Below are 22177 nucleotides of genomic sequence, written 5' to 3' on the forward strand. Positions count from 1 at the left end.
GCCAAGGCCTGCATGGTCCTTGGGGCGAAGCTGCCAGCCCTGTCCTCTCCCCGTTCCCCCTGCCCAGGTGCCACTGTGGGCAAAGCCCAGCTCCTCATCTAGAGACTAGAAGCCAACACAGACACATGAGCTGCTGCTGAGTTCCTTTATTTGGGCATCACAGCCCACACCAGCAGCCTGGCAGACATTCAGCAAAGCCTCTCCCCAGAAGCCTGGAGTGCTGAGGGCTCAGTGCCGCCAGCCCAGACCCCCGGAGTGTGAGGGGCAGGGCCCCCCAACACGGTGGACAGCACGCCCCGGAGGGAAGAATGAGGCTCCACAGAGGGACTCCCCTGACAGCCTGGGTGCAGTGGGGCTGGGGGTACCTGTAGAGCAGTGGCTGCCTGCTCCCCTGGCCTCCATGAGCCCAGGGTGCCTGATGCCCTGCTCCTCCCCCTTCCTGGGCGCTGGGGCCCACTCAGCCTTGGGGCAGGTGGGCAGCCATGGCTCATTCATGACTGTAGCTGGTGTACACTTTATTCAACTGGAGCAGCAACCCCAAGGTCTCTGGGTACTTGTTCACGGACTTCTTGAACTTCTTCCTGATCTCCGACAAGTACTTTCTTCCTGTCGAAAGGGAGGGCACACGTGAGATGGGCATTCAGCACAGGACCACCCGCTGGGCTGCGTCGGGGTCTTCGTCCTGCCCACCATGGGCCAGGCCCAGACCACCCCTGGGCTCCCAAGCCCGGCCCGCCGTCCATCCCATTATTCCTCGAAGGAATCTGGAAGTCCACAGACATCCTGACGACCCACACTGATGGGCAGGCAGCAGACAGCCACAGACAGCAAGTGTGCACTCAACACACCTGTGTGCACACACACGTGCCAACACACAGGAACGCATGCTCTGCTCCCCTTCAGGTGACAACATTTCTCTTCCTGGAGATAACCTCTGTCCAGAAATGACGTTTACAGTCAAAGCACTAGCACTGGTCCAGGACGGAGAGCTGATTCCCCCAACCCTCTTTCCCTAGTGAGTAATAGGAGGGCGAGGACGGGGTCTGTCCCTGCTGGAAACCAAAGACAGATGGCAAGTTGCATGTCAAGGCTGCCAGAGATGGGGTCAGGGTCTAGGGAGGCGACGGACACTGGAGGGTGGGATCCCAGGAGACCAGCTGGCCCTCCAGCCCTCCCCAACTCTGCACACATGAGGCCTTGCCCAGACAGGACCCCACACCAAAGTGAAACCTCGGAGAATCTAAACATTTCCACCTCCTTTGTGTGGCCTGAAACTATGAACCGGGACTTTCCTGGTTTCCAGCATAAACCCATTTCCATACCCGACCTGGGGAAGCAGAGAAACAAGCCAGCAAGGTCTTAAAATACGCAACGACCAGGAACCAGACCGGCGGTGAGAACAAGAAACCGGAGAAAACACGAGGGGAGTCTAGTTTGAGAGGTCACAGTCCCGGGGCCTGAGAGGAGGGCGGCTGAGTGTTGTGTGGTCTCAGGGAGGAAAATGGAGAGATGGAAACTGTCAGGTGAGAACGAGTCTATTTTTTAAACAAAAACAAAAAAAGAGATTGGACACGGCATCAAGTGCAGCCGAGGCTTAGACCCCCTGCAGAAGGTGGGTGCCCGGAGGTGGGCCAGCGGGAGCTGTAAGAACCTGGCGGTGGGAATAAGGCGCCCCCATGGAGAGGAGAGCCTGAGCCTCACCCACTGGGTGGCAGCTGCACCCACCCCAGGCAACAGATGCTGTCTGACACTCTGGAAACTGCGGTGTCTCCAGGGCCAGAGGGGTGGGGAGAAGAGGCCCCTCACAGACAGGGCCCAGCCACTGGCGATTGCCATGAAAAAGAACACGGGTCCCTGCCGCGTGCTACAATCAAAACAACATGTTTTGAATGAAAGAAGGACTGAGACATGGAGATTCACGCTTCAAAACCTGGAGAAGACACAGAACACATGACAGGAAGGGAGAGTGACTTCCCCAGGACACAGAGCCATGGGCCGCAGGACACGGCGGGCCACCACAGCGCCTCGGCATTTAAGCCGAAGAAAGACCGTGAACAAGAACACAAATCACACACGAAACTAAGCCAGGACCTCAGCCGTGGGGGTGGAGGGCAGTGCCTGGCTCACCATCAGTCTACACCTATGGCCAGAGGAAGCGCAACAGGACGGAGGGAAGGTGGGCAGGTGCCTGGCTCCCTAGGCTCCCAGGGTGAGCAGGTGGGCCCTGCTCTGTGGAAGGAGCCCTCAGCTCCTGCCCTATGGTTTCTCCATGCTTCCTGGGACCCCACTGGCCACTCTCACCGCCCGTCTCTCCAGAGAGCACAGCACGCTGGCTCCTGGGAGGAATTTTGATGCTGGCAGATTCCAGGCCATTGTTGACATCACCAACATTCCAGCCCGACACCAACACCCTCTCTGGTCCCCAGGCCTCCTCCCCAGCTGACCCTCTCCCTCTACTCCCACCTTCCTGTCCCTCTCCTCCCCTGACCTTACCTGGTCACCCCTCAGGCATGGGACTCAGGGAGTGGTGTCCTCCAGACTGGTCCCTCCATCTCCTACCCCACCCTACCCCACCTTCCGTCCGTCTAACCAGGACCCCGCAGCCCCGGCTTCCATGGTTGCTCTGAAATCGCCATCTGTCACCCTGCAACACCCCACATCTCCGTAGCCCTGCCTCCCATCCAGCCCACCTCACTGCTTGCCGTCGGGCTGGGCCAGGTGGTACAGAGCTTGGCACCGAGTAGGGTCACGAGGTACCCTCCCCAGATGCCACAGCAACTGCCAAGGATGTGGAGAGAAGTGGCCAGTTCCCATACATTCCGAAGACAGAGGCAACCTAATTTCCTGAGGAGCAGGAAGCTCAGAGGAGAGAGGTGGTGAGGATGGCAGGGGTGGGTGGCCTGCCCAGGCAGTCAGCCTTCCAAGGACACGAGGCTGCGGGCCAGATGGGTGAGGGTGCGCCACCCTGTCGACATAGCAGACAGATCAATGGGACAAAATGTAGCCCAAAAGGAAGTTAAAGATTTACGCCGAATGACTGACTGACCGGAACGATCCGGGAGACAGAGTGCCTTGTGTCTTTGGAGAAGGGGGTGGCTGAGAGCATTCCCGAGAAGTCACAAGGTGGCCTGCAGCTGCCACTGTCACCTAACACCGCACAGCACCAGCCAGTGTGCCGTGGAGGGATAAAGAAAGAGCCACGGACGCCGGAAAGGCACTGGCAGGGACCCCGCGTCTGCCAAGCCTGGAGCCGACCTCCCAGCACGCAGGACAAGGATGCATCACGGCCACCAGATGTCACTCAGTGTGGGTAGGAGACACATGACATGAGGTGAACCTGGGAACTCCTAGCTGGGTCTCCCCATCCATGGGTGCCCAGGACCCTCTCTGCACCGGCTGTGAGCACAGTCCCGCCCTGTGGGGCTGACCAACAGCACTCATCCCCCACAAACAGCAGTCTCGCCTGTAGGGTGAGGACCTACAGGGGACCTGTCACACTGTCCTTTCCCTATTCTGGGGGCCCAGAGCATGCAGGCCAGAGGGCAGTATGCCCAGAGGAGGGAGGATGTGGCGGCCTCCATCTGGGCGCAGGAGGAGGGAGCGCTCCAGGTTGATGGGGGCACAGCCAGGCACAAGGGGCATCAGTGACTAGTAGGGGAGGCCAGAGGGGAGCAGCAAGGACTTTGATGGACGTCCTGCACGTGGACACAGACGCACTGGAGCAGGGGCTAGGGCTGGCGGTGGCTGGAGGTTTTGGAAGTGGCCAGGTTGCGAAGAGCTGAGCAGATGTCCCGAAGGACCGGATGTGAGGTGAGAAGGCACGAGCAGTGGCTGGCAATCCTAAGTGAGCTTAAACCATCAAACCCCAGCGCAACACCCACCACTGCCCGGAGCATGTGGCCCCAACCAAACGAAAAAGTGACAAGGTCTAAAAGACGTTGTTCATCTGAGTGAGGTGGGTGGCAGCAAGCACACTTCACAAGGGTGAGCCTGTGGAGACGGGTCCCAGGGATGCAGGTTAACCACGGAGCCCAGCCTGCGGCAGGCACTGGAGCTCCTGCGCAGTGACAATCACCACCAGTCACTGGGAATGTGCTGGCTGTGGGGGGCGCTCACATCTCACACAAACATTACTTCTAGGCTGCTTGCAAAATTACAGGTAAAACAAGAATGCTGGAGGCTGTGCACACCCCCTATGGTCTCGCCTGGGGTGGCTTCCTCAGTCCCCAGCAAACCAGACCCTGAAGCTCAGGACAGACGCAGCCTCCACAGAACAGAAAATCCCAGGCAGCACGTCAAATGGGGAGGGAGAAGGTGCCCCGATCCGAGGACACGAGGAGGGTGCTGGGCTCCAGGGAGCCCCTGCAAGTCAGGAAGAGCCACACCCCCAACCGGAACGCGGGAAACAAATGCCACGTGGTGTGGAGAGGGTGAGGGCAGTAACACTTCCATGAATTCCTCAGGACACAGGGAACTTCATTCCTGAGGAGTGCAGGGCAGACAGGCTCTATCCCTCCCAGAGAGCGCAGGAACCAGGGGGGACTCCTGAAATCTGACACTTAACCTCTGTGAGTTCCACCAAAGGGAAACCGAGGCCAACGCATGTGCCGCATGTTGACAAATGAGCAAAATGACGTAAATGCCCATAAACAAGGCACTGGGCGGACCATGTGAGATGACACAGTGTGGGGAAGGCAGGTCAGGGTCACAAAATTGCCGTTGTTTTAATTAAAAGTGGGGGGGAGGAGTGAAAAAGCATAGTGTGCACAGGGGTGCTGAGGATGCACACACGTGTGTGTGTGTGTGTGTGCATGTGTGTGCGTGTGCATGTGTGTGTGGATTAAATCGGAAAGAACATGCTCAGGATGCTTAGCATTGAGTGGAAGGTCAGGGTAGTTTTCACTGTCGTCTTTTCTAACAAGGAGCAACTACTGCCTGCAGCACAAAAATAAAACTGCACCTGGGGAAAGTTACGTTGCAGAAAAATAGTTAATAGAAAAGAAAGATGTTCATGGCTTATTTTAAAACATACAGACCATGCTTTCACAAGTGCACATGCGTGTGCATGTGGGTGTGCACGTGTATCTTGCATGCATGCTTGTGTGCGCATGTGTGCATGTGTCTGTACAGACAGAGGGGGTTGGCAGGACACACAGCAGTGTCAGCTACGGTGATTTCCAGGTGTAGGGATAAATGTCATTTATCTTTTCTTCCTTTTGCCTGGGATGGAGCCTGGGATGGAGCAGAGATGTGGGCTCCTGGGAAACCCCAAACGTCCCCAGAGCGCAGGAGCACCTTCCGCAGTAACCTCTGCTCACAAGTGCTCATTCAGAGTGTTTTCCCTGCTGGCGGATGGATTGGGAGCCACCCACACCCCTTCTTGGGGTTCACACCCTACCCCCAGCGCCTCACCAGGAAAGCGCCCCCAGCCCGGAACCCACTCACCCAAGGCCACATTAAGGGGGGTTGACTGGGTGCAGCACAGGATCCTGGTCCCCTCTGCCCCAGAGGCTTCCTCGCCCCTTACAGGAACATCGCCCGGAGCCCCCAGCAAACTTCCCGATAGGGAGCCCCATCTTGACAAGAGACCAGGAAAACCAGGCCAAACCATGGCTGCGGGCGGGACTGCCTGGACCAGCAAGGAGTCAATCTGGCTGGGGCCCTGCACAGGCTCCTTTGCCCCTTCCCCAATCTGTCCCACCTGCCCCCACCACTCTGCCCTCATTCCCACTGCCCGCTTCCATCCTCCACAAAAGCAAGCCCACCACCCATCCTCATGCCGTGATCCTGACTCATGGTCAGCTCATGCCTCCTCCATCTGGGTCATGGTTACTTCACATCCACTATCCCCGAACACACCTGCCACACACTGACAACACCCTGGAGCCTTGGGAGGAACATGAGTGACACCCCTCACCCCATCCCTTCTGAGCCTGGGATGGGGAGCAGAGATGTGGGCTCCTGGGAAGCTGCCAAATGTCCCCAAAGCACAGGAGCACCTTCTAGCAAGAACCTTTGCTCCAGGTCTGACCCCCATCTGCCCAAAGATGGCCAGGCCCGTGTGGAGATGAGAAGCGTGGATGCCCCTTGGAAGCTCTGGGCTGGCCCGTGTACAGCTGAGCAGCACAGACAGGGTTAAAAACACACCCAGTGGGACCACTTTATTGTGAGGTCAGGAGGAAATCATTGCCACCGTCCCTCGTGCAGCCCCAGGTGGCCCCCAGGTGCGGGTGCCGGCAGGTGAGACTCGCAGCTTTGGCATGGAGCGTGCTGCTCCTTTACAGAGATCCTTCCACCCCGAGGCTCTCTTCCTCCAGGTAGGGCCCTGGGCAAGGAACTGGCAGAGAGGAGGCCCATAAGGGGCACCCCCAAGGAGGCGCAGGTGGGCACAGGAGAACAGACCCTGATGCACCTTGCCCTCCTGGCCATACTGCCTGGAAGAGAGCTCAGCTCTGTGTGCTGGCTCCCCTGCGGCAGCCTGGTGACGAGAGCCCTAGGGTGCGGTGCCAGGCAATGCCTTGCACCCTGCTCACGTGTGGGGTACTCGACTGATGGCGCTTCAAAGGTGGAGCCTTGCAACCCCCCGCTCCTGTCCTGGGGTCCCTGAGCCCAAGAAGCTGTGACCAAGGTCTGGGATGCACCCCAGAGTGAGCCCGTTAGTAAAGGCCCCATTTTGCAGAGGGAAACGGGGGTGACAGGGAACGTCAGAGCTCAGAGAGGATCGGTTACTAGGGCACAGTCCAAGGGCAAGGGCCAGTCAGCCCCTCGTCCGCACCGGGGACAAGTCCTGAGGAAGAGCCCACCCAGCCAAGTCCCAGCCTGGCCCACGAGGCCGCCCTCAGAGCACCACCTGGCGAGGGGTTGCCTCAGGTCACTCCCAGGGAAGGGAGGGTGGGGAGAGGGGGTGTCCCCAGAGCAGACATCTGCTGGCCTCCACATTCCCAGAGACGCCTGAGGGGGCAGGCTAGGGGGAGCCTTCCTGTAGCAGCCCCAAGGCCAAGTGCTGGTGGCCCAGGGAAGCCCGTGTCCACCAGGGGGCCCAGGTGTCCAGTGGAGCCACCAGACGGGCCCACGACAGGAGCCATGGGGACATGGGGCATGGCGTCCACTGTAGGTGGGGAAAGGCCAGGTTGGCTCAGTGCCTCCCTGTCCCCCCACAAGCCCAACTGGAGACTCTGGAAAGTGGGTTGGATCGCACAGGTTTCAGGGAAGATGGGGACCCTCGCTCGGCCACCCCACGGGTTGGTGCCTGTGCCCTTAGAAGCAGCAGGCCCACAAGCAGCCCGGCCGGCACCAGGACTTACCGATGGCCGCCAGGGTGCCGCAGTCCCTGCCGTGGAAGTCGGCCCAGGCTTTGGTCTTACAGCTCTTGCTGCAGGTCAGGATCCCGTAGCAGCGGCTGCAGGGCAGCAGGCGCACCCCAATGGAGCGGCCGCACTGGTAGCAGAACTTGAAGAAGGGAGTCCTGCCAGGGGGCCACGCAGCCGTCGGCCGGTGCCTGCCCCCTATGCCACCGACCCAGCTCCGGACCTTCCCCATTTCCTCTGCACGCGGACAGAGACCTGAAGTCCTGTCCAGGGATGTCCAGCACAAGCCGTTCAGAACAGAAAACAAGCACCGTGCCCAGATGCCACCTGAGGGCTCAGACAGGGCTGGGCAGGAGACTGTGGGACCCTCACGTGCCACAGTGTGAGGCGGGGAGGATTTCTGTGTTTTGTGGGAGGAACAGCTCTGAGCAGGCACTCACGGGGCTGTGGGTGAGCAGGGCATACCCTCGAGCTCTGCTTCAGCAAGAAAATGAGCCCAGGTGGGCAACCACCCCTGCCTGCCATCCATCGCCCACCCATCCATCAGGGTTTACTGGGCGGATGCAGTCCAGGATGCCCACAGGGACCAATAAGGCACATAGACATATACAGACTATTCTAGGGGAAGGGGCCCGTGGAGGGGCTAGGAGGGGTATGGGACGCAGGGTGCACAAGGCAGCACACATCTCCCACCCAGCTGCCCCCCAGACATGGAGCGGCTCCTCAAGCGTGCCCTGTGGCCCCCTGCTGCCACCCATCCTGGCCCATGCTCCTGGCGAGCGGGGCCACACGGCCACTTACTGCTCCAGCTCCTCCAATTGCGGGTCCTTGGGCGTGCTGGGGTCCCTTTGCTTCAGCCTGTGGCAGGGGATCATCTGCGCTGTACCCAGAGAGACCTGCATTAGTCTCCCTGGGCCCTCCCGTGGGCTGTAGTATCTACAGGTAGAGGGAGCCCGGGCTGCCTGCCTCAACCACCCTCCTGAAGCCCACCTGGCACCTCAGGAGGCAGGACCCCAAGCCTTGACATCCCATGACAGGTCTCAGGAGGCAGAGTGGCACTTGGCTTGGAGGTGTTGGGCCGCCCAGGGCCTCTTGCTTGCCTACCCATCTGCAGCCCTTTCTCTGTGCCATCGACAGACTCACTGTCCCCCTCACCAAGCCATTAAAAGGCCATGGGGCAGCACCAGGTTTCTCTGGCCTCGCCCAGTCCACAGCCTCCTCTGAAGGAGGGGGACCCTGCTCTGCTCTCTGGACACTGCAGGAGGGTGCACAGTAGGCCAGCGTCTGGAGGGCAGTGAGTCCCCCATAATGACCACAATTTCCACCATGTCCCTGCACCATTCTCTCTTTAAATAGCACCTCATCCCCCCCTAGAAAGGCCACCTAACCTCTGCTTCCTCACCACCCCTTCAGACACAGGAACCCTGCAAGGAAACACCTACTGGCCATAAGAGCAGGAAAGTGGGAGCCCTCCTTCCTCCCCTACCCTTCCTGAGCCCACCAGCACTCAGGCCAGGTGGGGATGAAGACATGGGCCCAGGAAGCCAGCTCTGACAGTGCACCCGTTGCCAGGGCAATGTTAGGAAGGCCACGTGGCACCAAGGATGCTTCTGGTACAGGTGACAATAAAAAAAAACATACAAGGGGCCTGGTGCCAGAGCTTCACAGATTGCTTCTTTATGAGGAAACATGAAAATGGGAGGAGGGCGTTCTTGAGCATCAGTTGAGATATAACTCACATGCCACCCAAGTCACCTATAAGGTACACAGTTCAGTGGCTTTTAGCGCATTCGCAGGTGTGCAGCCATCACCACAAAATCCATTCTAGAACATCGTCATCACTCCCCAGAGGACCCAGCCCCTGACTCCCCAGCCCCAGCCCCTGGGGACCCCTATCTTCCTGGTCTGTGGCTTTGTCTGTGCCAGACATTTCATACAACACATGGTCCCCTGTGACTGGCTTCTCTCACTGAGCATCATGTTTTCAAGGTTCATCCACATGGCGGTGTCAGGGCTTCACTCTTTTTTGTGGGTGAATAACATTCCGTATGTGCATCTGCCACGACTTGTTTATTCATTCATCCATTGTTGGATATGTGGGTTGTTCCCACCTGGCTTTTGTGAACCGTGCTGCCATGAACATTCGTGTACAGGTGCTGGGGGACACATTTTTATTTCTTCTGGGCACAGAGCTGGGAGTGGATTTGCTGGGTGACGTGGTGACTCTGTGGTTAGCATCTGAGGACTCTCCAGCCCCTCTTCCGTTCCCATTCCCACCGGCGGGGCAGGAAGCTCCCCTTTCTCCTCCTCCTCACCTCGTTACATTTTAATCACAGCATCATACTGAAGTGACACCTCATGTGGTGCATTGTGTTCATCCCCGATGGCCAATGATGAGCATCTTCTCATGGGCTTGTTGGCCATTTAGATCTTTCTTTAGAGAAATCTGTGTAGATGCCGATATAACTAAGACTGACTCCATCTCTGTGCCTGATTTCTTTTCCGTTCAAGTTTCTATGCTGTGAACCTAACTGCACTCAACAGCATACCAAGGCCTTCCAGTCAAGGACGAGCTGGCTCTGTAGGCTGACATAGTGCAGCCAGAGAGATTTTTGTCAGTGACGACCAGAACAGCACAGCCCTAGACAAATGTCAAACTAGGTGCTGGCATCAAATCTAAGCAACTATGCATACATGACCAGGAGGAGTACGGCTCCTGGCTCCAACAGCAACTCTGTCCCTTTGTCTGGTCAGCTGTTAGTACCTTAACCATCCTACAAAACTTTTACTGCGACAACTGTCCAGCAGTGGAGACTAGCTGTGCAGCCTGAGGAGTTGCCTCTGCTCAATCCCATCTCTGAAAGCGATTCAGCCCTACAACAAGCTGTCACATTCCATGGAACGGCTGGCCTCCTTTTCCAGTCTCGAGGGGGTCATGTACCTTCACTCCACCATCAGACAAATTTCTATTCGTGTTTTTTTGTCCAGTTTTTAATTCAATTACTGTATTATTGAGTTGTAACAGTTTGTTCTACATACAAGTTCCTTATGAGATGTATGATTGACAAATATGTTCTCCCATAAGTTGTCTTTTCACATATGCTTTTCAGAGAGAGTGGGATGGAGGGAGGGAAAGGAAAAGAGAGAGAGAAACATCGATATGAGAGAGACACATCGATTGGTTACCTTTTGCTAGAGCCCAGACCATGACGCAGGGAGCAAACTTGCAACCCAGGTACAAGCCCTTGACAGGCATCGAATCCACAACCCTTGGGTGCATGGGCTGATGCTCTGACCACTGAGCCAAGGCCAAATTGAACTCATTTTTATAGGTTATCTGAGGGTCAAATGTCATTCTCTTATGTTTGGATAACCGGTGGTCCCAGCACCGTTTGTTGAAAAGACTGTGGTCCTCACCCCTATTAAAGCCCTGGCGGCAGCAGGACAGGTCTCTCTCATGTCCCTTCCTGGCCCAGCCCCTCCCATCCCACAATTGTCAGGAAACACGGCCTCGGCTGCACCCACAGCCACCCACCTTTCTTGCTCAAGCACAGCACCTTTGGGTCCCACAGGCTCTCCTTGGCCATGATGGCGGAGCGCAGCTGGAAGCCCATGTATTCCAGGAGCCGCTTCCGGGCCACAAACGTCTCCCGCTCTGCCGGCATCAGCGTGTGGAAGGGGCAGTGGGCAATCTTCCGGTCCTGCGGCACAGTGCCAGTCACCGCGGGGCACCAGCTCCCACCCCGGGGGGGGCGGGTCCCACTCCCAGCTCTGGCCTGGGGAGGGAGACTGAGTGGGGAGCACACATCCTCTGTCGGTGCTCATTGTGAGGACAAACCAGGAGAGCACTCCAAAAGCTAGGCACAGTCAGCCACGCCTGCACATGCCCGGGTGCCAGGTCTTCTCTTCCAGAAGGCCAGGGACTCGCTTTGGAAGGAGGCATGAGGGACCTTTGGCCCAGCTATGCCCAAGAGATGCTAAAGGCCCCAGCTGCGCCCCTATCACCAACAGGAAACTCAAAGCCATACCTGGAAGAATTTGAAATACCCGTAGTCGACGGCTGTGCCCACAGCCACCTTGTCCCCTTGCGTGAGTGTCACAGGGGCCAGGATGTCAGCCCCATAATTGATGAGCAGGTCAATCTGTGGAGAAGAGAGCTGCATCAAATGCGTGTGAACACCCCTGCTGCCAGGATTGTGTGTAGGTGTGGAGGAGGTAGGTGTGTGCATGTGTGTGTGGATGCGTAGGTGTGTGCACGTGTAGGTGTGTGAGTGTGAATGTGTATGTATGTGCATGTGTGTACATGCATGTAGGCGTGTACACATTTGTGGGTGTGCACAGGTGTGGGGGTGTGTGTGCATGTGTGACTTCTCGCACACAGCGCAACAAGGTCTCTAGCTCAAGATTTATCACCAATTTCAACAGGGCTCCCATCCCTATCCTGACCAGGAGCAGGCGCCTTCAATAAGAGGCTTTATGGCTTTATAGTTTTAGCCAGGAAATTTAACCAAACAAGCAGGCTCAGGGTATCCCAGCATAAATAGGTGAAAAATAGCCCATCACCTGCAGGGCACTCATTGGTCTGTGTAGGGTCTACTGCTGACCATTGCAGGCAGGGCCGGTGTTAGGGGATGCATGGTGGCTCCCTCAGGCAGGGTCGTCTCTCTCTCAGCCTGTTTAACATTCATTCTTCACAAACTTGGAAACCCTGGTGACACTGTGTGTGAAGCTTCACGGCACAGAACCAGGCATCTGGGGGCAAATGCCACCGAACACCAGCAGCCAGCATGGCCTGACCAGGCCCAACTCATGGGTTTCGGGGGCATGAGTACAATTTATACATGGATTCCTTATGGCGATGGTGATGTCATGCCAGGCCTATGGCGAGTGGAGTGGGAACCAGTTTTCCAAAGCTGTGGGAAGAAGCTTCCCTGATCTAAGCCCAGGCTCCTCTCCTCTCCTGTCCACCCCCTCCCCTCTATTCCCCTCCCCTCCCTCAGGCAAAGCATGACAACCTTCATACAAGCCTGATGCACCACTGAGGCTCCAGAGGGCTCAGCATGTTGCACGGAATCATATCCCATAAAGGAACGATGGAGAAAAAGCATTGAATTCTACCGAAAACTGCTTCTTTAAATGCTAAATCTATCAAGCTCTTAGAAGAAAACATAGGACAAACGCATCACCAAAATGGACTTGGCAATGATTTCTTGGATATGAAACAAAGGCACAGGCAACAAAAGGAAAGGTAGACAAACCGGCCCTCATGAAAATTAAAAACTTCTGTGCATAAAAGACACTACTGCATTGCAAAAAGGTGGCCCATGCTTCTGAGAAAATATTTTAAATCACATATCTGAGACGTGATTAATGTCCAGAATACAGAGCGAACTCTTAAAACTTAACAAAAAACAATTTCTAAAATGGGCAAAGAACTTGAATAGACATTTCTTCAGAGGAGGTATATGAATAGTCAACAAACTCATGAAAAGATGCTCAACGTCATGAATAAAATTAAAATAAGACCAATAAGATACCGCCTCACACCCATCAGGATGGTTACTATACAGTAAACTCAGAAGAGAACAAGTGTTACCGAGGATGTGGAGAAATGGGAGCCCTGTGCACTGTGGGTGGGAATGTAAACTGGTGCAGCTACTGTCGAGGAAAGTATGGTGGTTCCTCAAAAAATTAAACATAGAATGACCACATGACCCTGCAACCCCACTTCTGGGTAGATACCCAAATTGAAAGCAGAGTCCAGAAGAGATATTTGTACACCCATGTTCACAGTGTCATTATTTAAAATAGCCAAACATGGAAGCAACCTAGGTGTACATCAATGGACCAATAAATACACAATGTGCTTTATACACACAAGGGAATATTATTCAGCCTCAACATAAAAACATATCTGACACCTGCTACAACATGGAGGGATCTTGAGGACATGATGCTGCGTGCAATAAGGCAGACACAGAAGAACAAACACTGTGTGACTCCCCTTACATCCCTGGAGGAGTCAGGTTCACAGAGACAGAGAGTAGGAGGCAGGGAACAGGGGTGGGGGAAGGCGGAATGAGTGTTTAATGGGGACAGAGGGTCAGTTTTGCAAAATGAAAACAGTTATGGGGAGGGATGGTAGTGACGGCTGTAATATGAATGTGCTTAATGCCACTGAACTTAAACATTGTTAAGATGGTACATTTTTTGTGTCTTTTGCCAAAATTTTTTTAAATGTGTTCACTATAACCTCATTTTGGCAAAAACAAAGAACAAAACAAAACAAAAAAAAACTGTCATAAAGATCCTGAGAAACAGTCCTGGCAGCTGCAGGTTGGAGGACGGCCCTTATGTGGAAAAGGAGCAAAGCAGGGTGATCAGGAGTGGACAGACGCCCTGCAGAACCAGGAGGGGTGCCACTGCTCACACCCAGCCTGCCAAGGCCACGAGCAAGATAAAGGAGACAGGCTACACACATTGGAAGAGAAGAGAAAACTGCCATGACTTGCCAGCAATGTACTTATCTACCTACAAAGTAAGGAGGAATGTCTGGAAAACTCTTAAACCAACAGGAATTGAGGTGGGTGGCCGACAGCTGCAAGTCTATTGAACAGATCCCTGATTGTAACCTTGGGAGATGTAAGAAAAAGAATGCATGTGCATACTAAAGAGACAACAAAAACTAGTTTAATTCTGCAGTGTTAATATTTTATACTTATTTATTTATCATTTATCTTTATTGTTGAAAGTATTGCAAATGTCCCCTTCCCGCCCTCCCCCCCGCCCCCCGCATTGAAGCCCTCCACCCTGCCCCTGCCCCCCAAGGCCTACTGCATGATTTCCTGTGTCCATGGGCTATGTGTATGCATATAGGTGTCTTGGTTAATCTCCCCCCCCTTCCCCCCCTCCGCCCCCCCCCCCCCCCCCCCCCCCCCCCGCTTCCCTCTGCTATTCCTCAGTCTGTTCCATTCTTCCATGTCTCTGGATCTATTTTTTTCATCAGTTTATTTTGTTCATTAGATTCCACATATGAGTGAGATCATGTGATACTTGTCTTTCTCTGACTGGCTTATTTCACTTTGCATAATGCTCTCCAGATCCCTCTATGCTGTCTCAAAGGATAAGAGATCCTTCTTTTTTTTTTTTTTTTTTTTTTTTTTTACAGCTGCAGAGTATTCCAAGGTATAAATGTACTACAGCTTTCTTATTTATTTATCTGATGGGCACTTGGGCTGTTTCCAGATCTTAGCTATTATAGTGTTGCTATGCACATAGGGGTGTATATTTTTTTTTCTGATTGTTGTTTTGGGATTTTTAGGATATATTCCTAGAAGTGGGATCACTGGGTCAAATGGCAGTTCCATATTTAATTTTTTGAGGAAACTCCACAGTGGCAGCACCAGTCTGCATTCCCACCAGCAGTGTACTAGGGTTCCCTTTTCTTCACATCCTCACCAGCACTTGTCATTGGTTGATTTGTTGATGACAGCCCTTCTGGCAGGTGTGAGGTGATATCTCATTGTCATTTTAATTTGCATCTCTCTGATGTTGGTGACTGAGCATTTATTCACGGGTTTCTTGGCCATCTATAGACCCTCTTTGGAGAAGTGTCTATTTAGGTCCTTTGCCCATTTTTTTTACTTGGATTGTTTGTCTTCCTTTTGTTAAGTTATATGAGTCCCTTATATATTTTTGGAAATTAACCCTTTATCAGATTATCACTGAAAAATATGTTCTCTCAGGCAGTGGGCTCTCTCTTCGTTTTGGTGATGGTTTCTTTTGTTGTATAGAAGCTTTTTCTTTTGATGTAGTCCCATTTGTTTATTTTCTCCTTAGTTTCCTTTGCCCTACAGTGGTCGGCAAACTGCGGCTCGCACATGCGGCTCTTTGGCCCCTTGAGTGTGGCTCTTCCACAAAATACCGACTTCTGTGCATGGGCCACGAAGTTTCAATCGCACTGTACATGCACGCCTGCACATAGTATTTTGTGGAAGAGCCACACTCAAGGGGCCAAAGAGCCGCATGTGGCTTGCGAGCCGCAGTTTGCCGACCATGGCCCTAGGAGATGTATTGACAAACATATTGCTATGAGAGATGTCTGAGATTTTGTTGCCTGTGGTTTCTTCTAGGATTTTTATGGTTCCACAACTTACATTTAAGTCTTTATCCATTTTGAGTTTATTCTTCTGTATGGTGTAAGTTGGTGCTCTAGTTTAATTTTTTTTTTTGCATGTACCTGTCCAATTTTCCCAACACCATTTATCGAAGAGACTGTCTTTACTCCATTGTACCAGAAATCGATGGCATTTTTATATGCCCATAATGAACTCTCAGAAAGAGAAACTATAGAAACAATCCAATTTACGATTGCAAAAAAAAAAAAGAGACCTTGGAATAAAGTTAACCAAGGAGGTAAAAGACCTTTACTCGCAAAAACTACAGGACATTGAAAAAAGAAATAGAAGGAGATACAAACAAATGGAAAAATATAACGTGTTCATGGATAGGACAAATGAATATCATTAAAATTTCCATACTACCCAAAGCAATCTTTAGATTCAATAGGTCCCTATTAAAATACCAATGGCATATTTCACAGATCTAGAACAAATACTCCAAAATTTTATATGGAACCAAAAAAAAAAAAAACCCGAACAGCCAAAGCAATTTTGAGAAAGAACAAAGTAGGAGGGATCATAATTCTGGATATCAAATTATACTACAAAGGCATTGTAACCAAACTGCTTGGTACTTGCACAAGAACAGACATATAGATCGATGGAACAGAACAGAAAACCCAGAAATCAGCCCAAGCCATTATGCTCAATTAATATTTGACAAAGGAAGCAAGATCATACAATGGAGTAAAGACAGTCTTTGCAGTGTTAATATTTTTATAAGTGGCTTATGATATACAGTTAATAAAAATGTTTTAATCATTACAAGTGCTGGAAGTATTTACAAGAATTGGATATATTATCTGAGTGGGTATATAAGTGAGTGTTCAATGTTTTGATCTCAGAGCATCTAGTTTTGTGTTTATTGGTGAGTGAGCCTCACAGCGTTAGCTTCTTGGTGGGCAGAGTGTGGAGACAGCCCAGCTCCCAATCCCTGCCTGGTATGCAGCTCCCCAATCCCTGCCTAGCAGGTCCCTTGATTAGGACCCCTGGTTAATGCCCATTTGACATAGAAAAATCTAGAATCCTGCAACCAGACCAAAACCATGGCCCGTGTCTTTCCTGAGAAAAACCAGGGGACTTTTGTCTGGCCTGTTGAGTGGCTTTGCCTCTGTATATATTTTAGATCTATACATCTTAAAAGGCAAGAATTTCTCACCCGTTTTCAAGTACAGTGGGGCCTTGACTTACGAGTTTAATTCGTTCCGTGATGGAGCTCGTAACTCAAATTACTCGTATGTCAAATCATAAAGTGAACGAGTGAGACACGTGATGCTGGGCTGATGTTGTGGCATTCACTGTGACGTTCGCTGCGCCAACTAGCGGTGGGGTATCTGAAGCTGGCTCGTAACCCGAATTTTAGCTCGCAACTCAAAGCAAAAAATCGGCTGAGAGACAGCTTGTATCTCGAAAAACTCGTTAGTTGGGACACTTGTAAGTCAAGGCCCCACTGTATTTGGAATGCTGAGGCTTGGAGAACACAGAGAAATACTACACGAAGCTCCGCCTGCTGGGAATGAGGCAGACCAAGGGTCCCACAGCCCCCAGGCCCAGGACCGTGGGTCGCCCCTTCCCACTTGCCCCTCTCAGCCGGCCCCCCACACCCGCCGCCTCACCAGGCCCAGCCTGCTGTTCACACTCCTCCGGTGCTCGTAGGCGATGTCGCAGGCCACACACAGGGCATTGCCCAAGCCCTTGGTCAGAGGCAGGTTGGGGTCAGCACCGTTGGTCAGCAGCTCCTTCACAATCTGTACACAGACAGCCTGTCAGCGCCACCAGGTCCCTCCCTCCACTGGTGGAAGACCCAGAGCGAGGCCACTGCAGCACTGAGTATAGTGGCGGCCAAGCTGGGGCTCACTGAGGCCCCCCACCCCGGGCATTCTCCATGGCTCCCGCCCACAGGTTCCACTGCTGCCAGCTCCGAGGACCACTGGGGTGGGCACATGGTGGTTCCTTAGGGGGGCTGCCATTCCGCCCAGGCGCCTGGCCGTCACCCTGTCTGCACACTGTCCTGTCAGCCCCTCATCCCTGGGAACAGGCTGCCTCTGCCCCAGACACAAAGTGGGCCACATGTCCCTTGTTTCCCTCTGTGTCCCCAGGAATCCAGGAGTAAGAGCAGCTATGCTGGATGTCAGAGAACTAGTGTTTGTCTCTCTCCAGAGCTCTGTCCCTCGGAGCAAGCTCTCTTTGCTACTATGCCTGCCTGTAATATCCGGCAGGAGCAAGTGCCCACATGACTTGTTGAAGGAAAGAGGGAGAGGAGGCGAGGCCCCTGCAGAGGCCCCACAGAAGTCCCACCTGTGGCCACTGGCAGCAATGCCTTCAGCTTCTTTAGGCCTCTGCTGAGAAGTCCCCTCACCAGAGAAGCCCGCCTGGGCATCCTGCTAAAGTAGCCTCCCTCCATCACTCTATCTGTTCTTGATCTTTACTTTCTCCATAACACTTACCATTACCTGAAAATGTGTCACACTGGACTATGGTCTGTCTTCTCCAACCAGAATGTAACATCCTTGAGAGCTGAGACTTTGTTTTACTCAACACCTGATGCCTAGATTGGCGCCTGCCTGGCACACAGTAGGTTCATCCAAATAAAAGGATGAAAGGTGCATGGGGTATAGAAGGAAGGTAGGAAGGGAGGAAGGGAGGGAGGGAGGGAGGGAGGGAGGAAAGAAGGAAGGAAGGAAGGAAGGAAGGAAGGAAGGAAGGAAGGAAGGAAGGAAGGAAGGAAGGAAGAAAGATTGATGATAGATGTAGAATGAATGGGTAAAAGGATGGGTTGGTGAGTGGGTAGATGGGTGGATAGATGGTGGGTAGATGAATAGATGTGTATTTGGGTGTGTGGGTGCATAGATGAGTACATAAATGTGTGGAAGGTGGGTGGATGGAAGGATGGATGGAAGGAGGGTAGATGGGTGGCTGGCTGGCTGGGTGGATGGTGAATAAACACATTCCTTGGCGGCAGCAGAAGTGGGCACTTGCCAATGTGCCTTTCCCGGAGCACCGAGGAGTCGATGTCTGGGACAGGCAGAGCTGGGATCTAGGCCCCATGAGGGGGCACCCACCCACTGAACCTCACCTCCCTGCTCACTTTCCTTCTCTCGTTAGCCTTCTCTCTCTAAAGAGCTCCATCCCCACGGGAGGTGGCCCACGCCCCTTACACCATGCTGCCTTTGTGCCACTGCCAACACCACCAACGCCAAAACACTGATGGGGAGGGGACGCTGGAGGAGAGAACATTGCAGATGTCCCTCAGGGGTTCAGAACGTGCTCACCAGGTCGTTCCCACTGGCGATGGACAGGGAGAGCGGGGAGTGGCCGCCCCACAGCAGGCTGCTGTTCGCTCTGTTGGAGAGGAGGAGGTGGACGACATCCCTGGCGTACTGGGTGAGAAAGGCAGGTTAAGAGGCCCAAGTCTCAAGACCCTGGAGCACCTGGCATGGATCATTAACTCAAACATCCTGAAATCAACTTCTATTTCCTCCTCCCCAGCACCTTGCCTGGCACAGAGAGCCCTGCATTCTAGGTAGATGAATGGTGGGTAGGTGTGTCAATCCTCAAAGTAAAAAGATGTTTTCTAAACATTCATTTTTTTCCAATGAAAAACAGGAAGGACAAATGATGGGTGAATTTATTTAAAACTTGTTTTCAAAGGAAGGGGAGAGTCAGGATTTTATGACCATCACTGTAGGTGCAGAGCAGGTGTGGCCGGAGGAACGTGCCCTTCACCAGGGCTCAGGGTCCTCTAGGGCACAGCAAGTGAAAGAAGCCCAACCAAGCCTTCTGGTGTAGGTCAGTGGTTAGAGTGTCAGCTCTCAAACCAAAGGGTCACAGGTTCGATTCCCAGTCAAGGGCACATATCTGGGTTGCAGGTTCAATTCTTGGACCCTGATGGGGTGCTGCAGGAGGCAACCAGTCCATGTGTCTCTCTCACATCGATGTTTCTCTCTATCCCTGTCCTCCCTCCCTTCCACTCTCTCCAAAAATTCAATGGAAAAAATATCCTTGGGTGAGGATTAACAACAACAAAAAAGAAACAGAGAAGCCCAGCTGCGCTGAAAGGAGACCTTCAGCATGGAGGGCCGCTGTACCCTCCCGGCCCTTCCCTCTGGGGAACCCTGGTTTCCCCTTGTTCCCCAGAATTGCTCACAAGCTGGACTGTTCCCCTCCAAGCCTACTCCCCTTTTCGAGCCTCGCTGGCCAGGCCTAAAAGCTCCTGGGAAAGCCCGTGGAACTCAGACTTGACGGCTGGACGGCCATCACCACCTGTCCTCGGCCTAATGATGCTGCTGCTTCTGTCTCCCAACTTTGCTTCCCTGTAGCTTTTCCAAATCTGAAGTCAGCACAGAGAGCACAAGTGTGCGAGTTGGAAAGCACTGTGTTCAAAGCCCAGGCCTCACACTTACTGGCTGGGGGCCTTGGCCAGCCTGCCTCTTAGAGCCTCTCTGTCCCCATTCCTAACATAGGCCCATGGCACCCCTCAGCAAGTTCTGGCAGGATGGTGGCCCAGGCTTAAGGAGGCTTTGACAAGAGGGAAGCTCTGAAGCAGGGAGGCCTGGAGGTGCCTCCCACCGCCCCTTGCCGGCGTTGCCCAAGCGCCACCCTCACTCAGGTCCTTGCACTCCCGTGCCGAGACAGCATGTGTGGTCATCACCCTATTCAGTGGCAAACTGCCCGTGCCACAGCCCAGTGAGGCCAGCCATTGGTGTCATTTTACAAGAGGGTAAACTGAGGCTCAGTTTTCTATGTGCTCAGTAGCTTACTGGTCTGGCCTGCCTTGGCCACTATAACACAAAGCCCAGACCTGGTGCCCAGTACCCACTTGCCCACCTTGGCCATTCGGCCTCCTTGTTCGAGGAATTAATCCCAAGGCCCATGGGAGGCAGTGTTGCAGGGCCAAAGGGCCCTCTGGGCTCTGCAGGACCCCGTCCCTGCAGGAAACCAAATCCGCGGGTGACTGAGACACACAAGCCAGTTCCAGCACATGCCAGCCACACTCGGATATGTGTGAGCAGGCACCACACAGGGACCGTGGTGCCACACCACCATGCATGTGCGTGCTGACACGGGTGTGGACAGTATCCCGTAAACATGCCCTGGAACAGCGCTTCGACGCACGAGTCACAGGCAGGGCCTGCTGACACTCTCTGCCGTGCTTTAACCTAGCCGTGGTCGGCAAACTGCGGCTCATGAGCCACATGCGGCTCTTTGGCCCCTTGAGTGTGGCTCTTCCTAAGCCTTAGGAGTACCCTAATTAAATTAATAACAATGTACCTACCTATATAGTTTAATTTTGAAAAATTTGGCTCTCAAAAGAAATTTCAATCGTTGTACTGTTGATATTTGGCTCTGTTGACTAATGAGTTTGCCGACCACTGCCCTAGTGGATCCCATTTCACTGTGGACAAGACCCACTCATCTGTTTTGAAACTCAGGCAGGATGGCCTGAGGCCAACACCCCAAGGTCTGAGCCCTCAGCCCAGCCCGCCCCCCCACCACGGCTGCCGACTCACCATCCTGCCCCCAAACACCCAGCTACACACATACACATGCACGACCCAAGCATACATACACATGCATGTGTACATGTGTGCACATGCATGCACGTGTGTGCTGGCCAGTAAATACAACTCACACCGTCATGCCAACATACATGCAGGTACATATGCACACCAAAAAAAAAACCCATGCGTGTGCACACTTATGTAAATGCACTCATGTGTGCACACCCAGGGCGCATACATGGGCATACAGCTCCCGACCGCCCCAGAAGGCCCTGCTCACCCTGTAGTTGTCCTCCCGCTCACAGGCCACATGCAGAGGTGTCCTGCCCCCCTCTTCAGGGACGGACATGTTCACGCTGCTGTAGATCCTGGGCGGGCCTACTTCATTGTTGAGCTTCATGCTTGAAGGCAGCATCTCTGGCTGTGTGCAGACAGAGGGGTCAGGTCCTGGCCCAAGCCTCTCTCCAAGGGCTCAGAGACCTGCCACCTGCCCGACCAGCTGTGCCAAGAGCCCCCAGCAGGTACAATACAGATGTGCTCACACAGAGGAGCAGGCTGCCCTCCTCCTCAGACTGTGGATCTGAAGCAGCTTCCCGTGAAACCCTCTCCTGTGCGCATGCCCCAAGCCCTCCCCTCCCCCCTCACACAGGTGAGCCACACATGTGCTGTGGCACAGCCAGGCGGGTCTGGGGTGCACAGAGCATCAATCAACCTCTACAAGGACAAGTGAAATTTTGAACTAAATGGACAACACTGCAGAGTGACCCCAGGCTCCCTAGTGCCCCCGCTCCCGCATGGCAGATGGCCCACCTTGCTCAGTTTGTACATGTCGTCTTGGTCAGCTGCCCTGGCGTCCACATCCGTGATGGCGTGGAGCAGCAGCTCTGTTATCTTGACACCCTCCTCCCCGGGAAGGGCAGCTGCAATGTGGAGGGGGGTTAGGGCCCCCAACTGCAGAGGAAACGCAGGAGGAGTTAGGGTGAGGTGAGCTACGCCCCGGGTGCCAGGGCCTGTCCAGGGTGAGAGCCCAGGCCAGTCCTAGAGTGCCACTCATAGCACTGCACTCTCACCAGCCTCACAGGACATGCAGGACAAGGAGGCCTCCCACACGGACCATGGACATGTCCGTTCCAATTCATAAGAGGTATCTGTCTGCCCTGGCCACAGACAGGCGCACAGGCCCTGGTGC

The 22177-nt window shown here is 53.7% G+C and overlaps 1 protein-coding gene across 5 annotated transcripts in view; it reads right to left on the bottom strand.

Annotated features, from left to right (window-relative positions):
- Nucleotides 1-185: 185 nt before the first annotated feature.
- The window catches only part of ANKMY1 (ankyrin repeat and MYND domain containing 1), a 42446-nt gene continuing 20454 nt past the window's right edge, over nucleotides 186-22177 (bottom strand). For 2 of the 5 annotated variants that reach the window (XM_070422539.1, XM_070422537.1), the window contains 9 exons: nucleotides 21799-21939; nucleotides 21269-21409; nucleotides 18760-18867; nucleotides 17104-17235; nucleotides 11336-11449; nucleotides 10843-11008; nucleotides 8109-8187; nucleotides 7305-7465; nucleotides 186-606 (listed from right to left, as the gene is read on the bottom strand). In XM_070422539.1, the coding sequence (XP_070278640.1) occupies nucleotides 488-606; nucleotides 7305-7465; nucleotides 8109-8187; nucleotides 10843-11008; nucleotides 11336-11449; nucleotides 17104-17235; nucleotides 18760-18867; nucleotides 21269-21409; nucleotides 21799-21939 (1161 nt within the window). In that variant the 3' untranslated portion in view covers nucleotides 186-487. Of the gene's footprint in view, nucleotides 607-7304; nucleotides 7466-8108; nucleotides 8188-8688; nucleotides 10410-10842; nucleotides 11009-11335; nucleotides 11450-17103; nucleotides 17236-18759; nucleotides 18868-21268; nucleotides 21410-21798; nucleotides 21940-22177 lie in introns of those variants that run through there. The other 3 variants (XM_070422538.1, XM_070422540.1, XM_070422541.1) reach the window with 3 other exon arrangements.

Source organism: Myotis yumanensis, unplaced genomic scaffold (genome assembly GCF_028538775.1).
Source record: "Myotis yumanensis isolate MYYU_CA2020_CCGP unplaced genomic scaffold, mMyoYum1.0.hap1 SCAF_8, whole genome shotgun sequence".
Taxonomy (NCBI): Eukaryota; Metazoa; Chordata; class Mammalia; order Chiroptera; family Vespertilionidae; genus Myotis; species Myotis yumanensis.